We start from the raw sequence: 18,991 nt of genomic DNA on the forward strand, positions 1-18,991 counted from the left end.
TGTAGCTAGGGGTGGTGTCTGAGGATTTACCTTTCCTACAATTGCTCAGGTGAGGCTGTTCTCAGCTCCGCTGCAATGAAAATCACTGAGTTAACTCATCAGTATGGGAGATTTTTAGAAAAAATTGTGAAGCTTGTGCACAGCTGGAGGTGTGAAGTTGTGCTATCAAATTATCATGTCATGTAAAGTACTGGCACATTTTGAAAAAGAAAAGAATTCAAAATAAAAACAAAAGTTGTTTCTCAGTGTAATGTAATTTAAAAATTATAAACATTTACCTTGCTCTGCATACAAAATCCCAGTACAAATGATGGAGCAGAGTACATGTTCGTTGGGGTGAGGAGGGGCTTCCCACCGCATGTGGGCTTCCTGGGATCCCTCTGTTTTAGGCAGTACACTTACTGCTCCTTCAGGAGGGGCTTCTAGACTGCAATTTTCCACCTGCAAGTAAAAATAGATTTATTTTTGTTTGCAAATAGAATAAGTACATGCTTCACTTTGAGCATATTTCTTCAAAGGATCTCTTGTTGCTGTGAAGTAAACTATTTTGACAGTAGCATCTTGTATGAATACCTCATTTTGTCAGCAGGATCAAAGCAGACCTTGTGTTTTCTTCTGCCTGCTGTTAAAGCTGAGAGTGTGAGTCCCTGACCAAGGCAGCTGTTTGTGATTTCCAGAATCTGGATCAGACTGTGGCTGTGGCTTGGCTGTGCCTTTCCAGAGTCTATTGATGAGCTGCTCCAAGCCATTTTTATGTGTGGGGAAAGAAAGACAAGGTGTAAGGTATGTTTCCTATTCTTGACTGCAGTGATGGCTTGTGGGCTTTGTCAAAGGTCACACCAAGCATCTTGATACATACACAACACATACATCTATGTCACACAGACACACAACACAAAATCAACACCCACCATACACAGAGACATCACACAATTACACATGTGCATACCACATAGAGATGCACACGACACCACACGCTTAGATACACACGCCACACACACAGACATGCACGGACACATGACATACATGCTCACACATTCACATTCTCAGCTCCCTAGGGCATATGTAAAAATGGCATCCTGCAAGACATCAAGAAATAAATGAACCTGATTGATTCCATCCCTAAGGTATAATCACAAAATAGTTGAATATTTCATTAATATATTAGTGTTAGTGAACCTAAGCAGAAAAAAGCAAAAAAATGAGTGATTTGAAGAGGATACTGAACTAAGATGCACTCCCTAAATGCACAGGAGCCAGAAAGACTTGCGGAGGAAAATGAGTAAAATGACAAAATGGCTAAAAGGAGGGTGAAGGGCAAGATTGGGAGGAAAGGGCTTCAGGATATTTTAACATCTTTAAAAATTGGCTTAAATTTGATAACCAATCACCACAGATCATCTGCATGGCTGAGAAGTCCCTTTTAAGATCTAGTGGTGATCTTCTGACCTTCTTAAAGCGCAAGCTCAGGCCTCACAAGCAGGTGAGGAAGCAGGAAACCCTTACGCAGGCAGATATTCTCGATTAGGAAGCCCTCATTTGTTAGGGCAAATACGCCTTCCCAATTACGAAAATAAATGTGAAAAAGACAGAGTGTTAATTTTTAATAAGTACGAGGTCACGACATGTTTTATTTTCATCTGAGAAAGGCTATGGGGTTCTTTAGATCTATAACTCCTACTCAATTTTTCTTTCTTCTTCTTTTTTTTTTCCTAATAGCTCAGTACAAAAGTTGATAAAGAAACTTGACTAGAAAAATACCAATTCACCACTTTAATATTTCATAACAATGCAATTGGCTTCATTTTCTCTATAGGGAGAGAGATCACATTATTGTATAGAAAATGATTTTTAAAGGTTTCAAACCAAAATGAGATTCACAACATTAAAGAACTAAAAAAATTCCAGGTAATTACATTATTATCCTAAAATATCTGGTTAATTAAAAATTAAAACTCCAGTATTCAAGCCACATTAAATTTGGTAATAGTACTATTTTGTTCTGAGTTGGTATTTTTGAAAAATTTACCTTTTGACTATCTTCCTTGATTTTAGAAAAAAATTTAGGAAAAAAACAAGCTGAGAGATTAGTTTACTTTGATCTTGGAATCTCCCTTGACAGAAAAAAAATTACTTGAAAACAAATATACAATGAAAACATACAAACATTTCAATACAAATTTCATCTCTAATCAACTCATGATGTACTGGAAACCCTTGTATAAAATATTCCATTGATATTTTTAGAGTAAACACTTTTAAGGTAGACCTTATTTTTCATTTGTAACAGTTGAAGTTAATAGAATAAGTATTTTCTCAAGGAGGGGAAAATAGGTTTAGGGATGATTTCCCACAGAAGGTTTTCCAAACCATAGCAAATATAATATTGAAGCTCCTGACAATAATAAACGTGTTTAGTTCTTTGTGAAAGTGTCTGTGACAAGGTAAGTGCCCACACGTGTGGCTGCCGGGTTACCTGCAGATAGGGCCTCTCCAAGGAAACCCAGACACAGCAGTGGCCTAGAGTTTCAAAATCATTTTTTTTTTTATTTTTAAAAAAGATTTATTTGGCCCTCCCTGGTGGCGCAGCGGGTTAAAGCGCAGCACTGAGAATCTAGAGCCGCTTCCGCATGGGTTCGATTCCCGCCTGCCACGGAGGTGACCACATGGTGTGGCAGACCTCTCCTGACCCGCCCGCTGCTCCCCTCGGCAGTGTGCTTCTTCTGTCTGCCTGTTCTGTTCCCCACTCTGTCTCTGGTGAGGCCTCTCGCCACCCCTGAGCCTCTAGCCTGTACCCCAGTTCTGTATGTACAAATAAATCTTAAAAAAAAAAAAAAAAAAAGATTTATTTATTTGTGCATACAGAACTGGGTTACAGGCTGGAGGTGCAGGGGCCGTGAGAGAATTCACCAGAGACAGAGTAGGCAGCAGAATCAATGATCAATGCAGGACACCGCTGAGGGGAGCAGCTGGCGGGTCAGGAGAAGTCGCTGCGCCATGTGGGTCAGCTCCCGGGCAGGTGGGGGTGGAACTCATGCGGAAGTGGCTTTAGCTTCTTAGTGTGGTACTTTAAGCACTGCGCCACCAGGGAGTGCCCTCAAAATCATTCTTAAGAAGGGGCTTTGAAGAACTGGACTAAGTGAATGTTCAAAGGCCAGACAGAGTCATAAAACTCCCAATTTCAGACACTGCGAAGACTAGCTAACCATGCTACCTGGAAGAAATAAATCGATTCTCATATCACCAAAGTCATTGCATCTTATTAAAAATGTGAGACATTTTTCTTTACTACAATAGTATAACTGTAAGGAAAAAAAATAAATTTCACGTCCATTTTAAACAATTTAAAACTCTACTAGAATTAATTTGATAACGCACATCAGAAACTTAAAATTGGAATCAGTGGCATTGTAAAGTACTTTTTAGTGAGAATCCTGTTAAAAAATCCAACTATATTGTGTAAATGAAGAATTGAAAACAAACCACAGGAAATCTTTTATGGATACTTTGTGAACTACAAGTAGAAGGGAACAAACTTTGGTCAAGCCAGAAAACAAAATATGTTGAGCTAATACTGCATAAAAATGGTAAAAATATGGAGTTTACATATGAATTTTTAGTTTTAAAAGTACTCTAATAAATTTGATTTTTAGTACTTTTTTCTTTTGTTATATGAACAACTGCCAATATGAGTGTGAATCCTACTACTACTACATCCTGTAAGACATATTTGTTATAAAAACATTGAATGTATTTCCCTGCACTTAGGAATGACTCTAGTTTTAATATGTAGAAGATGTAAAACAAACAGGCTTCTCTTTCTAAAAACGAAGAGATATCATTAGGACAAGCTATTGGGTGAACAAAAACAAACTACTTCCTTCAAAAATGTATTCTTTGATGTCTTCCAGCAAAAGATCTAAAAATAAGAACTTCTTATAGTTTTGTTTCAGTGAAACATAACAATGGGCTTTAGATAAAGAATACTTCTAACATGATTATATCCACAGTTGCTACATTTGGCTGACTTTACTTGAATATTATTTGATAATTTAAAGATAGGCAAGTGTGGCTTTTAAGATTCATGGATGTCTCAAATCAGTAATAACACATTCAAAAGAATCATCAATCCTAAAGAACTGAATCTATAATATCTTTCATTCAGATGGGGATACTTGGGATACTCAGACATGTAAGGTCATCTAATTGGTGAAAAAGATTTTAGAAATAAGTCCAATACAAGGGTTTTCACTTCTTGGAAGCATACAGTTAACTTATTCTAAATAAAGACATTGTTGTTCAATCCCAGTGATTAGAGCTGGATCATTGACTTGGGAAACATGTTTGCACATTGACACAAGAGAAAGAAAGCGACTGGGGGAGAAATGAACTCTCTAAATCAGGCTGGAGCTTAGCAAGTCAGAGGCTGTGGCAGAGAAAGCTGGGTGGTCCTTTTTTGATTGGCCCTTCTCATCAGGGCAGTGTGGATTTGATTTTTAAGGTTAACATTGTCCACTATCTGCATGGGATGCCTGTCAATAATCATGTCTTACTTGTTTAAAGTGCCTGTCAATAATCATGTCTTACTTGTTTAATGTGGCCAGAACCTGAAGAGCTGGAATGGGGCCAATTTAATATCTAGGACCACAATGTGCAGTTTATGTTTGAGAAGTCTGAGTTTCAAGCTTATAGGCAGTGATCTTGTGTGTGTGTGTGTTTGTGTGTGTGTGTGTGTGTGTGGTGTGTCTCTCTGAATGGAGAGGAAATGTTGGCTCACTGCCACTCCTGCTTTTAAGAGTGAGTCCCCATCAAAGGGCCTGGACTGTAAAATACTTAATGGCAATAAAGACTACAGTTCAGCTCCCCTGACAGATGATTTTAGCATCTTGGAAAGCAACCAATCTCTGCAATGAAATGAGAGGTGTGATCAGAAATATGGAAGGAAAAATTAAACTAGAGCTACTTTTGTAGGTAATATTTATATAATACACTCTTCAATGAAGACAGAGTGCATTTAAAATGATAGGATTTTAGCAAACATTGCCAAAAACATATCTAAAACGAATGAGTGTTGCTCCTAAAAGAAGCTAAATCTAATTCATCAAGAAAAGTGAACAACGATAAAATATGATGCTTTGACGCTAAAGAATGTCTTGCCAGTCTTTCTCGTAATTATGTACTATTAAAATTAAAATTATATCAGAAATAAAAAGCATACTTGCGTCAATCTCTTAACCGTAATGAAATAGAGAGATGCATTATAGACTTTTGGAATATGGGTATCAAAAGATGATTTTAATGGAATTTCAAATTTTGTCCTTATGAATTTGTTTGATACTAATGAAATGAAATGTTATTCTAACAGATGAGGCAAACAGTCTTTTAATGAATTCACATATTTGTTGGGTAATGGTATTGACATATTATGGCTGTATGGACTGTCACTTATTTTTACTTCTTAATCAGAAACTTGTTTACTTGTTGGGCCTATTTTTTAGAAAAAAAAATCCACTTTAAACATGTCACAATAGGCAAAACTGAATATCCACCTATTTGACTGGACACCCTTACATTTGCCAATTTCAGTAAAAGGTAGATTGTCCTTCATTAGACCTATGTACTGTCTTGAAATTTATGTTGAATATAAAGTCTTATTAACTCTTAAATGAAATTTTATTAAACAAATCTTCCCATTCTGCTTGAGAGGGTAGCTACAGAGAAGGAAATCACCACCCCTTGATATTCAGGGTCATGTGATATCAAATACTTTCCCAAGAAATAAATTCACATACTCACCTGGGGGCCCAAAGAATAACCTTTGGCCATGCAGAGATGGACTCTGAAGATGTGTAAACTCCCAGGAACAAACCCAGAAGCATGCCAGCTGAGTTTGGAGGAATTGTGAACTAATAGGCCATGCAGATAGAGTTCATAACTGGTGATAACACCTGGAAGACAATCATGGGGTCATGACTGTTAGAATAGCAAAGCATGTTTCAAGAAAGCAAGCACTTCTTATTTCATGTAAGTACTGACTCACAGTATTTGGCATTTCTCCAAGTTTTAAAATCCTGTCTTTTCTCAAATGAAAAAAACAGGCTTTCAATTCTTGAATATCAAATCATGAAGCTGGTTAGTACAGAGATCAAAATAGAATGGCCATTGTTTGTATTTCAGATTAAAACATAAATGGCTTGAATACATTTATAACTTTGATTGCATCTAAAAAGATATCCTTCAGCCACAGACTCCAGAGGTATGATGAACTTATGCTTCTCTATTCCTCACTACTATAAGGCCCCCCTCTCAGCTGGCACATACAAGCTCCTGTTTAACCCTCTGTTCATAACACTCCATACAATAGGCTGTTTTATTACCATTACCATTTTCTTTTTTTAAATTTTATTTATATGTCTATTTACATTATTCATTTTAAAACAATGTTTACTTCCCCACTCCCCCATCCATCATCACTATAGTCCTCCACATTCCTATACCTTTTTCTGATCCCATTCTGTCCCCCTCTGGTTTATAATTATATGTTTGGTTTTGTTTTGTTTCCTATGGTATTAACAATATAGTTTTTCCTCCTATGTATCTACCCAAAGGACACAAAAGTATTAATTCAAGATACATGCACCCCTATGTTTATTGCCAGCACTACTTACAATAGGTAAATCCTGGAAACAACCCAAATGCTCAAAACTAGATGACTGGATAAAACTAGATCACACACACACACACACACACACACACACACACACACACACACACACACACACACACACACTGGAATAAACTCATGCCATTCACACCAACATGGGTGGAATTGGAAGGGATTATGCTCAGTGAAATAAATCAGAAGGAAAAAGAAAAAAATATGGAATTGTTTCATTTACAGGAGGAATTTAAGAGAAACTTTACCATTTTCTAAATAAGTAAGTTCTGACACAGGGAAATTAAGTAACTTGCTGAAGCTCACATAGCTGGTAAGTGCTTGAGTCAGGATTTTTTTGTTTTTGTAAATGTGTATTTAATTGTGATAAAATAAGAAGATATGTAAGTAGCCTAAAGGTACACTTATCACTTAACATGGAAATGCAAATCAAAGACACAATAAGATACCACTTTACTCCACTGAAATTGGGCCATGTTAAAAAAACAGAAACAAAGGTCCAGAAACAACACATGTTGGCGAGGTTGTGGTGAAAAGGAACACTCCTACACTGTGGGCTGGAATGAAAAGCACCTATGGAAAGCAGCATGGAGTTTTCTCAAAATATGAAAAATAGATTTATAATGTGATCCAGCAATTCCACTCCTTGGTATTTCTCCATATAAGGCAAAACACTCATTCAAAAGGATACAGGCACTCCTATGTTCACTGCTGCACTATTTATAATAGCCAACTTATAGAACTTAAGTGCACAATGACAGAGGAGTAGATGGACACGTGATACATATATATGAAAAAGTACTATCTATCTATTAAAAGGTGAACTCTTACCAGTTGAGACAACATCAGTAGAATTGGAGGGGATGTTGTCAAGTTGAGTTAGGATTTGAATCCAAGTATTTTAGTTCCAGAGTTCATGTTCTCAGCTACACCATAAATCACCCAATCATAAAACCTTTGCACAAATTTCACAAAATAATTTCAGGAGATATTAGTGAGTGAGTGAACCACTGGTTTTAATGATCAACTACAATTTATTTCTGAAGAAAGAAAATGTATGTTTTTTTCATGAAGTCAGCTAGCAGACATCAGAAACTGAATAGCGCTAGATTTATTCAATCACAATATTTTCATTAAGAGGAAGTTAGGATTCTACGTACATCAGGAATATAGAATCTCCAAAGTGATCAAGCATTATGTGGGGGAAGCAAAACTTTGCTTTCAGGGTGAATTAGAACATCTTTCAAGGTAATATTAATTTTACAGTGGCCGCCTCAGTGTTTCTGAGGCGTTAGCTTAAATGTTCCTGTATCAGAGACAGCCTACCCTGAGGACTGTCGGGGATGTTTTCCATAGTAAACAGTCCTCTCCAACACAGCACACACCTACTTTTCATATTGTTAGCAATATTATTCTTTAATTACTGGACATCCTCAATGAACTGCAGGTCCCTAAGGCAGACTTGGCTTTTCCTCACTTGTATGTTTCTAGAATTTAGCACCTTGTCTAAAACATGGGAGGAATAGTGAGTGAATAAATCAATGAACACATGCCAGAGTAAAAATATCAGTAACTAACATAGAGTGAACGTTTAAGACCATGGGAAAAAGATACCACCATACCTGAGATATGAAAAGAGAATTGCTCAAAAGATATTAATGAATACCTCAGAAATGGAGGACTTGGAGAAGGAAAGAATGTTGAAACAAAAGTCTTTAGCAGAGTCCACAGTCATCGAGGAGTCCCTGATCACTGCCTTGTGGGAGACCTGACCTTCAAACTTAATGAAAAGCAGACTTGTTCTTGCAATACTCTGAAGGTAGATTAAATCTTCCTATGGAGAGAGGATTCCTGGTGGCATCATAATGTCAGGAGCCCTTTCGCCAAACATCCTTCTCTCCCAGGGGTGTGTGTGGGAGGGACTCACTCACCTGTACAACGGTCTGAGCATATCATCATCTGTACACTTCCAGAATGTCCTACCCATGGTCAATAATTTCTCACAACACTATTTTTTAATTAAAGAATCTACTTACAGTAAAATAAATGATTAAATCATGGGTTGCAGTCAAGGTGCCACTAAATTAGAACTTGAGACTTTACCTGGCAATTCAGTTCCCCATATACATATAGGAACAGGCGGAAAGATAAGTTTTTTTGTCATATGTGACACCCAGGACATCCTCAAGGGCATCTCTTTATCTGACCAGATATGATCCCATAAGATCAAAACTTGACATCAATCCATCCAGGACAACCAAGCACTCAGACCCTTTAGTGATGAAAGTTTGGGTTGATTCACTAAACTAAGAAACCCAAATAGATGAGTTACTGTCAGAAGGCAAATGGTAGATGTAAATCTCAACTATGATCTTACAACTAGGTATAGAAATAAAAATTGCAGCTGTTATTGTACTTTAGTTCTTGCTTATTACAGAGGTCTACGTATATAATAACTTATTTTCCTTCTTTATATTTATGAGTTATATAAAATACGTGGGTGTTTCTCCCATTTTCACTTAAAGATAGTTTGATATGGTTTCACCTTTCTGAAAGCAGGACTATTTTCCTTATTACTAGACTTTTGAGGATATGTTTTCCTTTTACTATCCTGGACTGGTTTGACTTCACAAAAAAGAACAATTGCCAACATCTGTTCTCCTTTACTCAGATGAAACTATGTGTGGAAATTCTAAGGAAGCTTATACAAAGAATGTGACTTAATGCTACTTAATCTTTGACACATAAGAGCACAAATAAATTAAAATTAAGAAATGAAAGATATGTAGTGAAAAACCAATGAGGACAAAAAATATTTAAAGAAGAAAAATGGATAAAAATCAACTCATTGTAATGACAAGAAGTTACTATATGGGAGGATCTGCTAAGCAATCATTTAATCCTCACCACAAAAAAAAATCTTACGTGCAAATCATGTGTTGCAGAAGTGCTTAAGGAAATTATTAGACCCCTCAAATACTACTTATTTGACCTGCTTTTCAACACTAAAATGAAGTACCCGAATCAATATTTCCCTTTTTCTTATATAACTGGGGAATAGAGAATTCTGTTTTGCTAGGATTATATGTATAATACCTCATTTATCTGACATACTGGGAAATGAGATATTTTTTTTTTTTTTTAAAGATTCATCCATTCGTACAGAACTGGGGTACAGGCCAGAGATGCGGAGGGTGAGAGGATTCACCAGAGACAGAGTGGGGAGCAGAACAGGCAGATCAAGGAAGTACACTGCTGAGGGGAGCAGCGGGCGGGCCAGGAGAGGTCTGCCACACCATGTGGTCGCCTCCGGGGCAGGCGGGAATCGAACTCATGCGGAGGTGGCTTTAGCTTCTCAGTGCAGTGCTCCAACCCGCTGTGCCACCAGGGAGGGCCCGGAAATGAGATATTTTATAGATGTTAATTTTCATTATAACTGAATCTCATCCCCTAAGCACAAACTTTGAAAATCACAACATTTCTGAAGGAAATCTTTCTAGCAAGCACCACACACTGACCCGTCTTCTCTCTCAGACTGTAAAGGGTATAACTGAAGCATTGTGTGATGATTCAAACTGAGCATTACAGACAGCAAGGGCTCTATACAGCCTCCAGAATTGATGACATAAAGGTTACTTTCCCAGATTTCATCCTTGACTTCACTCAGTGGCTACTCATTATCAATTGTTATGTTTACTTTTTGAGATATTTTCCATTATCTCTCAGTGATAGTCTCTCAAAGGTTACTTTGTTTTGTTTACTTGACTCTAACAACTCAACCCCCTAGCAAGCTATGTTGAGAAACAAGATGACCAGGACATCTGGAACCATGGATAAAGAAATAACAGACAGTTACTGAAAGAAGAGGTTAGTGTAAGAAAAGTACATGGCAAATGAGCTGATCACGAAATTAAATGAGATCTGTTCATCTGAAGACTTTAGGATTGAGGATGAACTGAAGTGAGAGGCAGATGAGACTGAAGTTCACCTTCGGTGCAGTGAGGGCACACATTCATCCACACCTACCCAACATACAGTTATCCAGCATGTTCAAGGGCTAAAATACTCAATTTTCAAACCAAATTATAGAACCAATGTATACTGACTAAATGCAATCTACACTCTAATTTTGACAACCTCCGGTAACTTACCCACCTGATCACCCCATCACTGAGTCCTGCAGACTTGTCATTTCTGATCAATCTCTACCTTTCTCCATTTGTGACCACTGAGCCTTTGGTCTAGGTCTCATCAACCAATGACCAGATCTTAAGGTCAGGCCACAGTGGGGTACCACTATGATTTAGAGCGGGGTCCACACATGTCCCCCCAAAGGAGCCTGAGATCAGTGTGGTCATATCCTCTGATCTGATCAAGATCCTTAACTATAAAATCCTGAGGTAAGGACCCACAAATTTCTCAGAATCTCTGCAAACAACAGGAGATATCATTTGAAAAGAAAACTTCACTTCTTATAAAAATATACAGGCAGACTTCATAATTGGTGTATGGATTAGGAAGCTTGATATAAATAAAATGAGTATCAATATATAGAATGTTGTGCAATTCCATTCCCAAAACTCACACCTAGTGTATAAAATATCTGCTAGCATAACTATTTGCACTGACCTCATATTCCTGAAGTAAGAAACAAAGTGTTTTAAAGAATCTAGTGAACAGTTATTTCACTTTTCATTTGTATTTACTGAGCTAACTGGCACTGATATATAAGACTGTATTACAAGATGTTGCAGGGGTTCAGGGTCTCACCCCTTCAGATGTATGTGACCACACCTTACCCACCACCAAAGTGCCTAGAATCCTCCACCCAGATCCACTGAGCCTTCTCTCCCCTTGCCTATCTGTTCCTCTTTTGGGAACCCCAGTTTTGTGGTCAGAATTCCAGGGTCTTGGTTAGATTTTGTTGAGTGGACATCTAAAATAAAGCCTAAGGATACACTTCCCTGTTGTGAGGAGGGTTCTGGACATATGTGAATAGCTATGAGAAAAGTAAACTTCTAAGTAAATGAAATGCCTTGTAAGTATTCTTGAAACTTTAAAAACAGTTTATTATTTAAAAATGCACTGAGCATTTGGGCAATGGGATACGTGCTTCATAGGAATCATTTCTGTGAACTTTGACAACACCAAGAAATAAGAACTGACACTTTTCTTGTTAGAGAGGGAGGAATAACATCTTAGAGGGATTGAGTTATTTCCCAAGGTCACACAAATCTGAAATCAGGTGTGAAACCTGACTGTCTCACCCCACCATTGTTAATACACCTGTTCTCCACTTCCAACCTAATCTTCTTTTCTAAAACATGTAGGAATTCCTCTCCAATTAGGAACTGATAAACATGTCCTGAAAGAAATTAAAATGATCCTCATGAAAAGATGAACATGTATTTATTGAGTCAATTACCTGAAAGGTAGTTGGCCTGGTGCTTTGGAGGACGGAGAGAATAGGAAATAATACCTATGAAAGACTAATAGAAGTAAGAAAAGCATGAAACATAGGTCTGAAGAAATAAAAATCCAAGAATTAAGTAAGAATGATAAGCATAAGCATCACAGGAACATGTGAATCCAACCATATGGCACAGAGAGTGAATATAGGACATTTTCTCAGAGAACAATCACTTTGACTAAAATGAGTCCAAAAGCTTTTGCGAGAAGTAGGTCTTCCAGATAAGGAAGGAGGGTGGGGGTGGTTCTGCCATTAACAGTGAAATATGGAAAGGCAATTAGTCAAGATGTTCCCAGTGAAGAAAACAAGAAATTCCAGCACAGAGAAGTGGAAAAGTGCAAGGTGGATCAAGCAAAACAGTTTTTTTTTTCTTCCACTACTGTAACGGGTTCAAGTTTAACAGACAAGAAATCTTCAAAGGGAAAGAGGAGTCTGGAATGTCACTCCAAGGAATAGGAATCTTATGGGGAGAATGTGGGACCTCTTAATGTTCTAGCAAGAAGCAAGGAGGAAGTCATTTCTAGAAAAATGTAACCTTGAATGACATCTAACAGGCTGGGGTGGGTAGACCACAGTAGGGGAGGGAGAGTGTGACAACTGATGGTGTCAAGAAATACAGCTGACTGCCATCTTTTGGTGAATATGTCACACGAGTTATGTCTGAGGCAGGGGTACAGCAGTGCCACATGTTAACAGTAGTGGGTGGCAGACTCTAAGAGAAAAATGTCTTCAACACAGTTATACACTTTCTTTTCTTTAATACAGGTAACTTCACATTCAGGACTGGGGTATGTCAGACTGGAATATGATACACTGTCATGTCCAAAAAGGGAGAGTCGACTTTCATCAAAGGTGGACAATGAAGTTAGCACTGAAGAACTCCTAAAAACCTACTAATCAAGAACCCATTTACCCCGCCACTGGTAGCTTAAAAGGGGAATGTTTTTCATTTTGAGGAGAGAAAAAAAAAATTACAAGGTTGTAATGGAAAGCAATGAAAATGGTTCTACAGTACGGTCATACCCATGCCCAAATCTCAGTTGCGATACTATATGATAGTTTTGGATTTTATCACTGGAAAATTAGGGGAAGTGAGCATGGACTTTCTGTTATTTCTTATAGCTGCAAATGGGTCTACAGTTTTCTCAAAATAATTTTAAATATTTCACTTAATTACAAATAAAACAAAACTGCTGTGTAAGAAACAAGATATGGAAAAGACACCAACACTTGAATGTCAGAGAAAGGTGATACTGAAACAATAACAAATGCATTTGTGTTTCCATCTGCAACCACTAAATGCTCAGGAAAACCCTTGAAAGAGGAATGAGCTTCACTTTGGCTTTACAGATGAGAAAAACAAGTTTGACAGATGCCAATGCCACACAGCCAGAAAGCACTTGCTTCACGAGTGGTCCTGGTGTCTTCAGATTCTACAGTGCACAAAATGTTATATTGCTAGCTTTTGTCTAGCTATTTTCTCCTACACTTTTAAAGTCAGTTCATAAAACATGGCAATGTGTTTAAAATGGTATATTTTAAAAACAACTTAAAAATGGCCATATAGCCATCATCAGGTTAAAAAATAGAATATTCCCAGTACCACATACATTTCTCATCTGTCCTTTGATTTCCACAATCCACTTCCTCACAGATAATTAGATTCACTTGCAAGTATCACTTCCTTGCTTCTCTACCTAGAAATATACCTCTAAATGATGCAATTAAATTGTTGCTTAATTTTTTTGGTTTTTTTTTTACTTGTATTAGTAGAATCATATTTAACATTTTTCCCTCTTTTTTGGTTCCACATACACTTATAAGTCCAACTGTGTCGAGCATAGCCATGCTTCATTCATTTTTAATTCTACATAATATTCTCATGTGGCAAAATCTATTATTCTGCTGCTATTAGATGTTTAGATTATTTCCCTATTTAACTATTATATCAGTGTAACTATAATAATTTTTGTACATGTGTTTGGAGTGACATGTGTATGAGTTTCCTAGGATATGTATACTAGAGTGATATTTTTGGGATATGTTCAACTTTATAAGATAGCCCATTTTCAAAGTGTATCAGTTCCATAACCACCTGAGAGTACATATGGCTTCTCATTTTCCCATATGCCAAAAGAACTTCTACTTTTTGCCAGTAAGATACATGTTAACAGTATCATGTCTTGTTATTGTTTTGGTCCTCCTCTAGCCCTGGGGACTCCTGAGGAAACAATTGTTGCATGAACCCTTCTTTCAACACTAAGTCAATGATAAATAGGACTCCTTTGACCAAGTACTTGACTTCATTGTCAATGGTGTTAATGAGTAATGGTTAACTGCATTGACCACTGCACCAAAGAATGGACACTATCCATGTGCTCTGTAGTCTCAAGGTAGAATAAGGTTTTTGGTCTTTTTCAATGATATTCTATTACACTTTTAGGAAAACTGAGGAAGAGTACTATGGGCTGACATGAAAAGATGCCTATTCCAAGTTAGAGGGGAAAAAAATTCAAGGTGCAGAGCAGCATAACTCACATGGTCAGTTATTTTTGAATATTTATTTTATGTGCATACAATTAAATGATTATTCACCTGGTTGATAGGTTGGTAATTGAGTACCTACTATATCCTGGGTACCCTCTTGGAGGTTGATAGAGAAGAAGTGGGCCAAAGAACTGAAGTGAAAAAATGAAGTCACAGGCTCCCTGCAGGTGGTTTTCCTGATTCTCATGGTCTTTATCTCAAGGCCACATTCCTTTAACACTTGGCCAGGGAGCTAAACTTTTTTAAGCTTTAATTTCCTCATCAATAAAATGGTGATTCCCCTGTCCTGGTGGCTGAAAGTTAACTTGAGAGCCAATGAGTGAGCACACATGAAAGTATTCTAGGAATTAAGTGTGACTCACATAGAGGAGTGAACTTGGTCCTGTCCTTCACTTCATGGGTAAGTGAAAGCCTTTTTTATTATGGGAATCATGCCTTAGGCTTCCTGGTAAGTTATCCATCACCATCTCAGTTTCCTATGTGTGTGTTACTTAGCTCAATTTAAATTCCCATGCCAATTAAATCCAGAGAATAGAGTATGGAAAAATAAGTCCTTCAAAAATACTGTAAAAAATGTTTTAGAAAAAAGATCTGGCCCTTTCTGGTGGTGCAATGGGTTAAAACACAGCATCACAAAGCAGCCACAGCCACTTCACTGTAAGTTCCATCTCCAGCTTCAGAGGTGACCCACATGGCATGGCAGACCCCTCCTGGCTGACCTGCTGCTCCACTCAGCAGTGTACTTCTTCAATATGCCTATTCTGTTCCCCACTCTGTTTCTGCTGAAGCTTCTCACCACCTCTGGCCTGTATCCCACTTCTGTATACATAAATAAATAACTTTTTAAAAAAATCTGCTGGGGCCCTCCCTGGTGGCGCAGCAGGTTAAAGCACAGCACTGAGAAGCTAAAGCACTTGCGCATGAGTTCGATTCCTGCCTGCCCCGGGAGGTGACCACATGGCGTGGCAGACCTCTCCTGACCCGCCCGCTGCTCCCCTCAGCAGTATACTTCTTAGATCTGCCTGTTCTGCTCCCCACTTTGTCTCTTGTGAAGCGTCTCACTGCCCTGAGCCTCTGGCCTGTACCCCAGTTCTGTATGTACAAATAAATAAATATTTAAAAAAAAATCTGCTGGGTTTTGTGGATTTGTTTGCTACAACCTGGTTTATCAGTTATCAATTATGCGGCACCTACTATGTGCGAGGTACTGTATTCTAGGCTGGGAACAGGAAGCTAATAAATCATGCCAGTCTCTGACCTCTTAAAAAACTTACTCTATGGGAAGACAGACTAAGGGTTTTATGTGTGGATAAATTTTGCAAAAGAAGAATTACATGAAACAGAAGGGAACTGATGGCAGGGGAGAACTCAGATGCTAATCTGCTAGGTGGGTTGGGGAATAAGGCTTAGTTGAGAAACTGCTCTTCATGCTGAGTTTCCTGCTCAGACCTACTTCGAGAGGAAAATGTCACATCCGTTTTTTAACTAATTATAACTTTAGATATATAATAATAATAATAAGCATAAAACTTTTGATGAGTTAGCAATAAGTTGCTCATTCTTTGGGAAATTACGTATTACCGATTTCTTCACCTTTCGTGTAGAACTTCAGTACATGACTCTCTTTATTTGCTTCTCAAATGTGTAGTATACCAAAACAAAGTTAACAAATTAGAACTTTTGTTTGCTTACTGATTTTAAACACCCTTAGAACACACGAACACACTTTACATTTATTTCTACCTCCATGCCCCTACAATTCCATGTGGATTAAATGAGATGTAGGAACTAGCAAACGTCTCAGCAGGAAACTGATGGCAATTGAAATGGACAATGAGATAATTTATTGAAACAACTATCTAGGAAGATATGGGGAGGTTAGGGAAAGCCACAGGGGCAATGAAGCATTCCCAGCTAGTGACAGCTAGAACTCCTAGGAAATGCTACAAGCCCATTGACTGGGGGCCAGTAAGCGTCCATCTGTAGAAAAGAGGGTGGAAACAGATTCAGGAAGCTGGAGAAAGATCTGGGGTTACAGAGCTAGGGCATTGGGTAGGATGTACAGCCTCTGGTAGGGGAAGGCAGCCCTGAGTCAGGCAGAAAGAGTCAAGGGGGTTATTATGAGATTTCATTTCCCTCTTGCCCACCCAGCTCTTTCTGCTGCTATGACCCAGGAACATACCAAGAGGAAGCTGCCTATTCACCCTGTGAAGGAACGTCTTGGAGAGCAGAGGAGGGGAGAGAGGGTCCACAGAGCCAGAGGAAAATAGCCAACATAAATTATGGTGACTTGTTACATTGTATCCTGTTATAATGTTTGTGCTTTTTTTTTTAATTTTGCTTATTCTGCTGTGGTAATGATCAGTAAGATAACTCTAGAAAAATTAAAACAATATTATCTTCTGCAGTAAGGGGGATTTGTTTTTTAAATCCAGCTCTACAAATTCGGTTCTTCAATGGATAATCCACAAGACAGTTAACTCCCACTGGCCGTCTAGAATAAGCAGTTTCAAGTTTATCACCTTTCTCTTTCCATAATGGTAGAATTTTTAAGGTGTTTAATTTTCACAGGGAAGTTGAATCATAATTGTCCATAAAGCACATCCATGGGGATATATAACTTTGTGCCTCTTCATCATGTTATGTCAAACTGCATTTCTTAAGGTGCTCAACGGGTTGTCACATAACCAAGGAAATTCCATATGAGTACAGAACAATGCACATTTAATACATGGTATTGCTGTGTACCTTAAAGAATGGTGTTTACTGTAAGAATTAAACAGCAATGCTTTAGTATGTCACAAAAATAACATACATAGTGAATGTAGAATGTTCCCAACATATTTGTTTGTTTTTTCCAGCACAGCATGGCAATGTGGATGTAGGCTCAGGGTTTCCCCCCAAGGTCTGGACAATGATTGAATGTGGCAGATATCTCCCTATGTGAATACTTGATCCTTCAATTAAAAGGGAAAAGAGAGAACAGCTTTCACATTGTGGAAGAATGCCTTATTACTGGCATGCTCTCCTAAAAATGGAATCCACGGAATCTAAAAAAGACTCTGCTCTGGAAATTCTACCTGACAAACTGATTGGAGGTGTTTCATAAAAGTTATACTAGGTTTGCTCAAACTGTCAAGCAGTTTTCCTAAGTGATTCCCTGAATTCTGTATATCCCCCCCCCCCCCCACTTATTATATGAAAACTGAGCACTTCAGGACAAAAAATAGACATGCATTTAAACTATTTAAAAATAAAGTTATTTGGACAGAAAATAGAACAGTATTTAAACTATTTTTTAAAAATAGTTTTCTCTTTAAAACCAGAGAAACATCAGCATAGAGATCTTAAGAATTACTGAACAATGGCACAAAGACATTGAACAAGTAAAATAGTAACTGCATGTTTTCTTTTTTTCCAAACAGTTAGAAGGAACTCTAAGTTATGAGCATCTCTACCAAAAGTAGCAGAGTACAGTCAGTAAAATCATGAATTTTTGAAGCATCCACACTGCATATTGAATTCCTACTTAGGAATCTATATTAAGTAATCAAGTTGCTTAATACTTATAATCCAGAGTTTCTGCATCTGAATATGGTAATAATAATACCTATGTTATGGGCTAGTTATGAATTAGCTGGCATGGCACATAATTATATACTGTAACTATCATTATCACCATTATTAATATTAGCAGAAAATCAAACAGTTCCTTTCCATGAGGGTAATTCTTAAGTGTTATTTATACATATACTTTTGTGTACATATATTATCAAAATTAATTCTTTACTATCATGAAGGATAGCATTTGCAGAATGTATATAAAAGATCTATAAATTAATTTTTCCACTATCCATTCCTGAGATAATAAATATATTCAAAAAGATGAATTCAATGATCCTTCAGTAATGTCTATCATCTTCATGATATGATGTATAAATCACAAGAATAATCAACCAGCTAAAAGTTTTCCGTTCTTACTGACATTATTGCCATATTGGTATATGTTCATATTTAAATTCTCACAAATCTAGGGCAAACCAAAGGCTGAACTGGGGAGATGTTCCCCCCAGATCTTTAAAAACCCTTTCTTCTCCCCAGGGGCTGATGGAAACCTTGCCTCTTACTCTTCCTTTACTATGCCAGTGCTGACATCAAGTCTTGACAACAGCACATGGCATGTATGAACCAAATCCTGCATGGCTCTTTTTTTTTTTTTATTAAAAAGTTTATTTTTACATCATTTTGCACATTTTTTTTTCATCTCAATTGTAATCCCCACGGGTTTCCCATCACCA

The 18,991-nt window shown here is 37.6% G+C and overlaps 1 protein-coding gene across 1 annotated transcript in view; it reads right to left on the reverse strand.

Annotated features, from left to right (window-relative positions):
- The window catches only part of USH2A (Usher syndrome 2A (autosomal recessive, mild)), a 589,735-nt gene that overhangs the window by 253,460 nt on the left and 317,284 nt on the right, over positions 1-18,991 (reverse strand). The window contains 2 exon segments of the mRNA XM_004685238.1: positions 279-441; positions 5,797-5,948. Coding sequence (XP_004685295.1) covers positions 279-441; positions 5,797-5,948 — 315 coding nt within the window.

Source organism: Condylura cristata, unplaced genomic scaffold (genome assembly GCF_000260355.1).
Source record: "Condylura cristata isolate star-nosed mole 26May11 unplaced genomic scaffold, ConCri1.0 scaffold00018, whole genome shotgun sequence".
Lineage (NCBI taxonomy): Eukaryota > Metazoa > Chordata > Mammalia > Eulipotyphla > Talpidae > Condylura > Condylura cristata.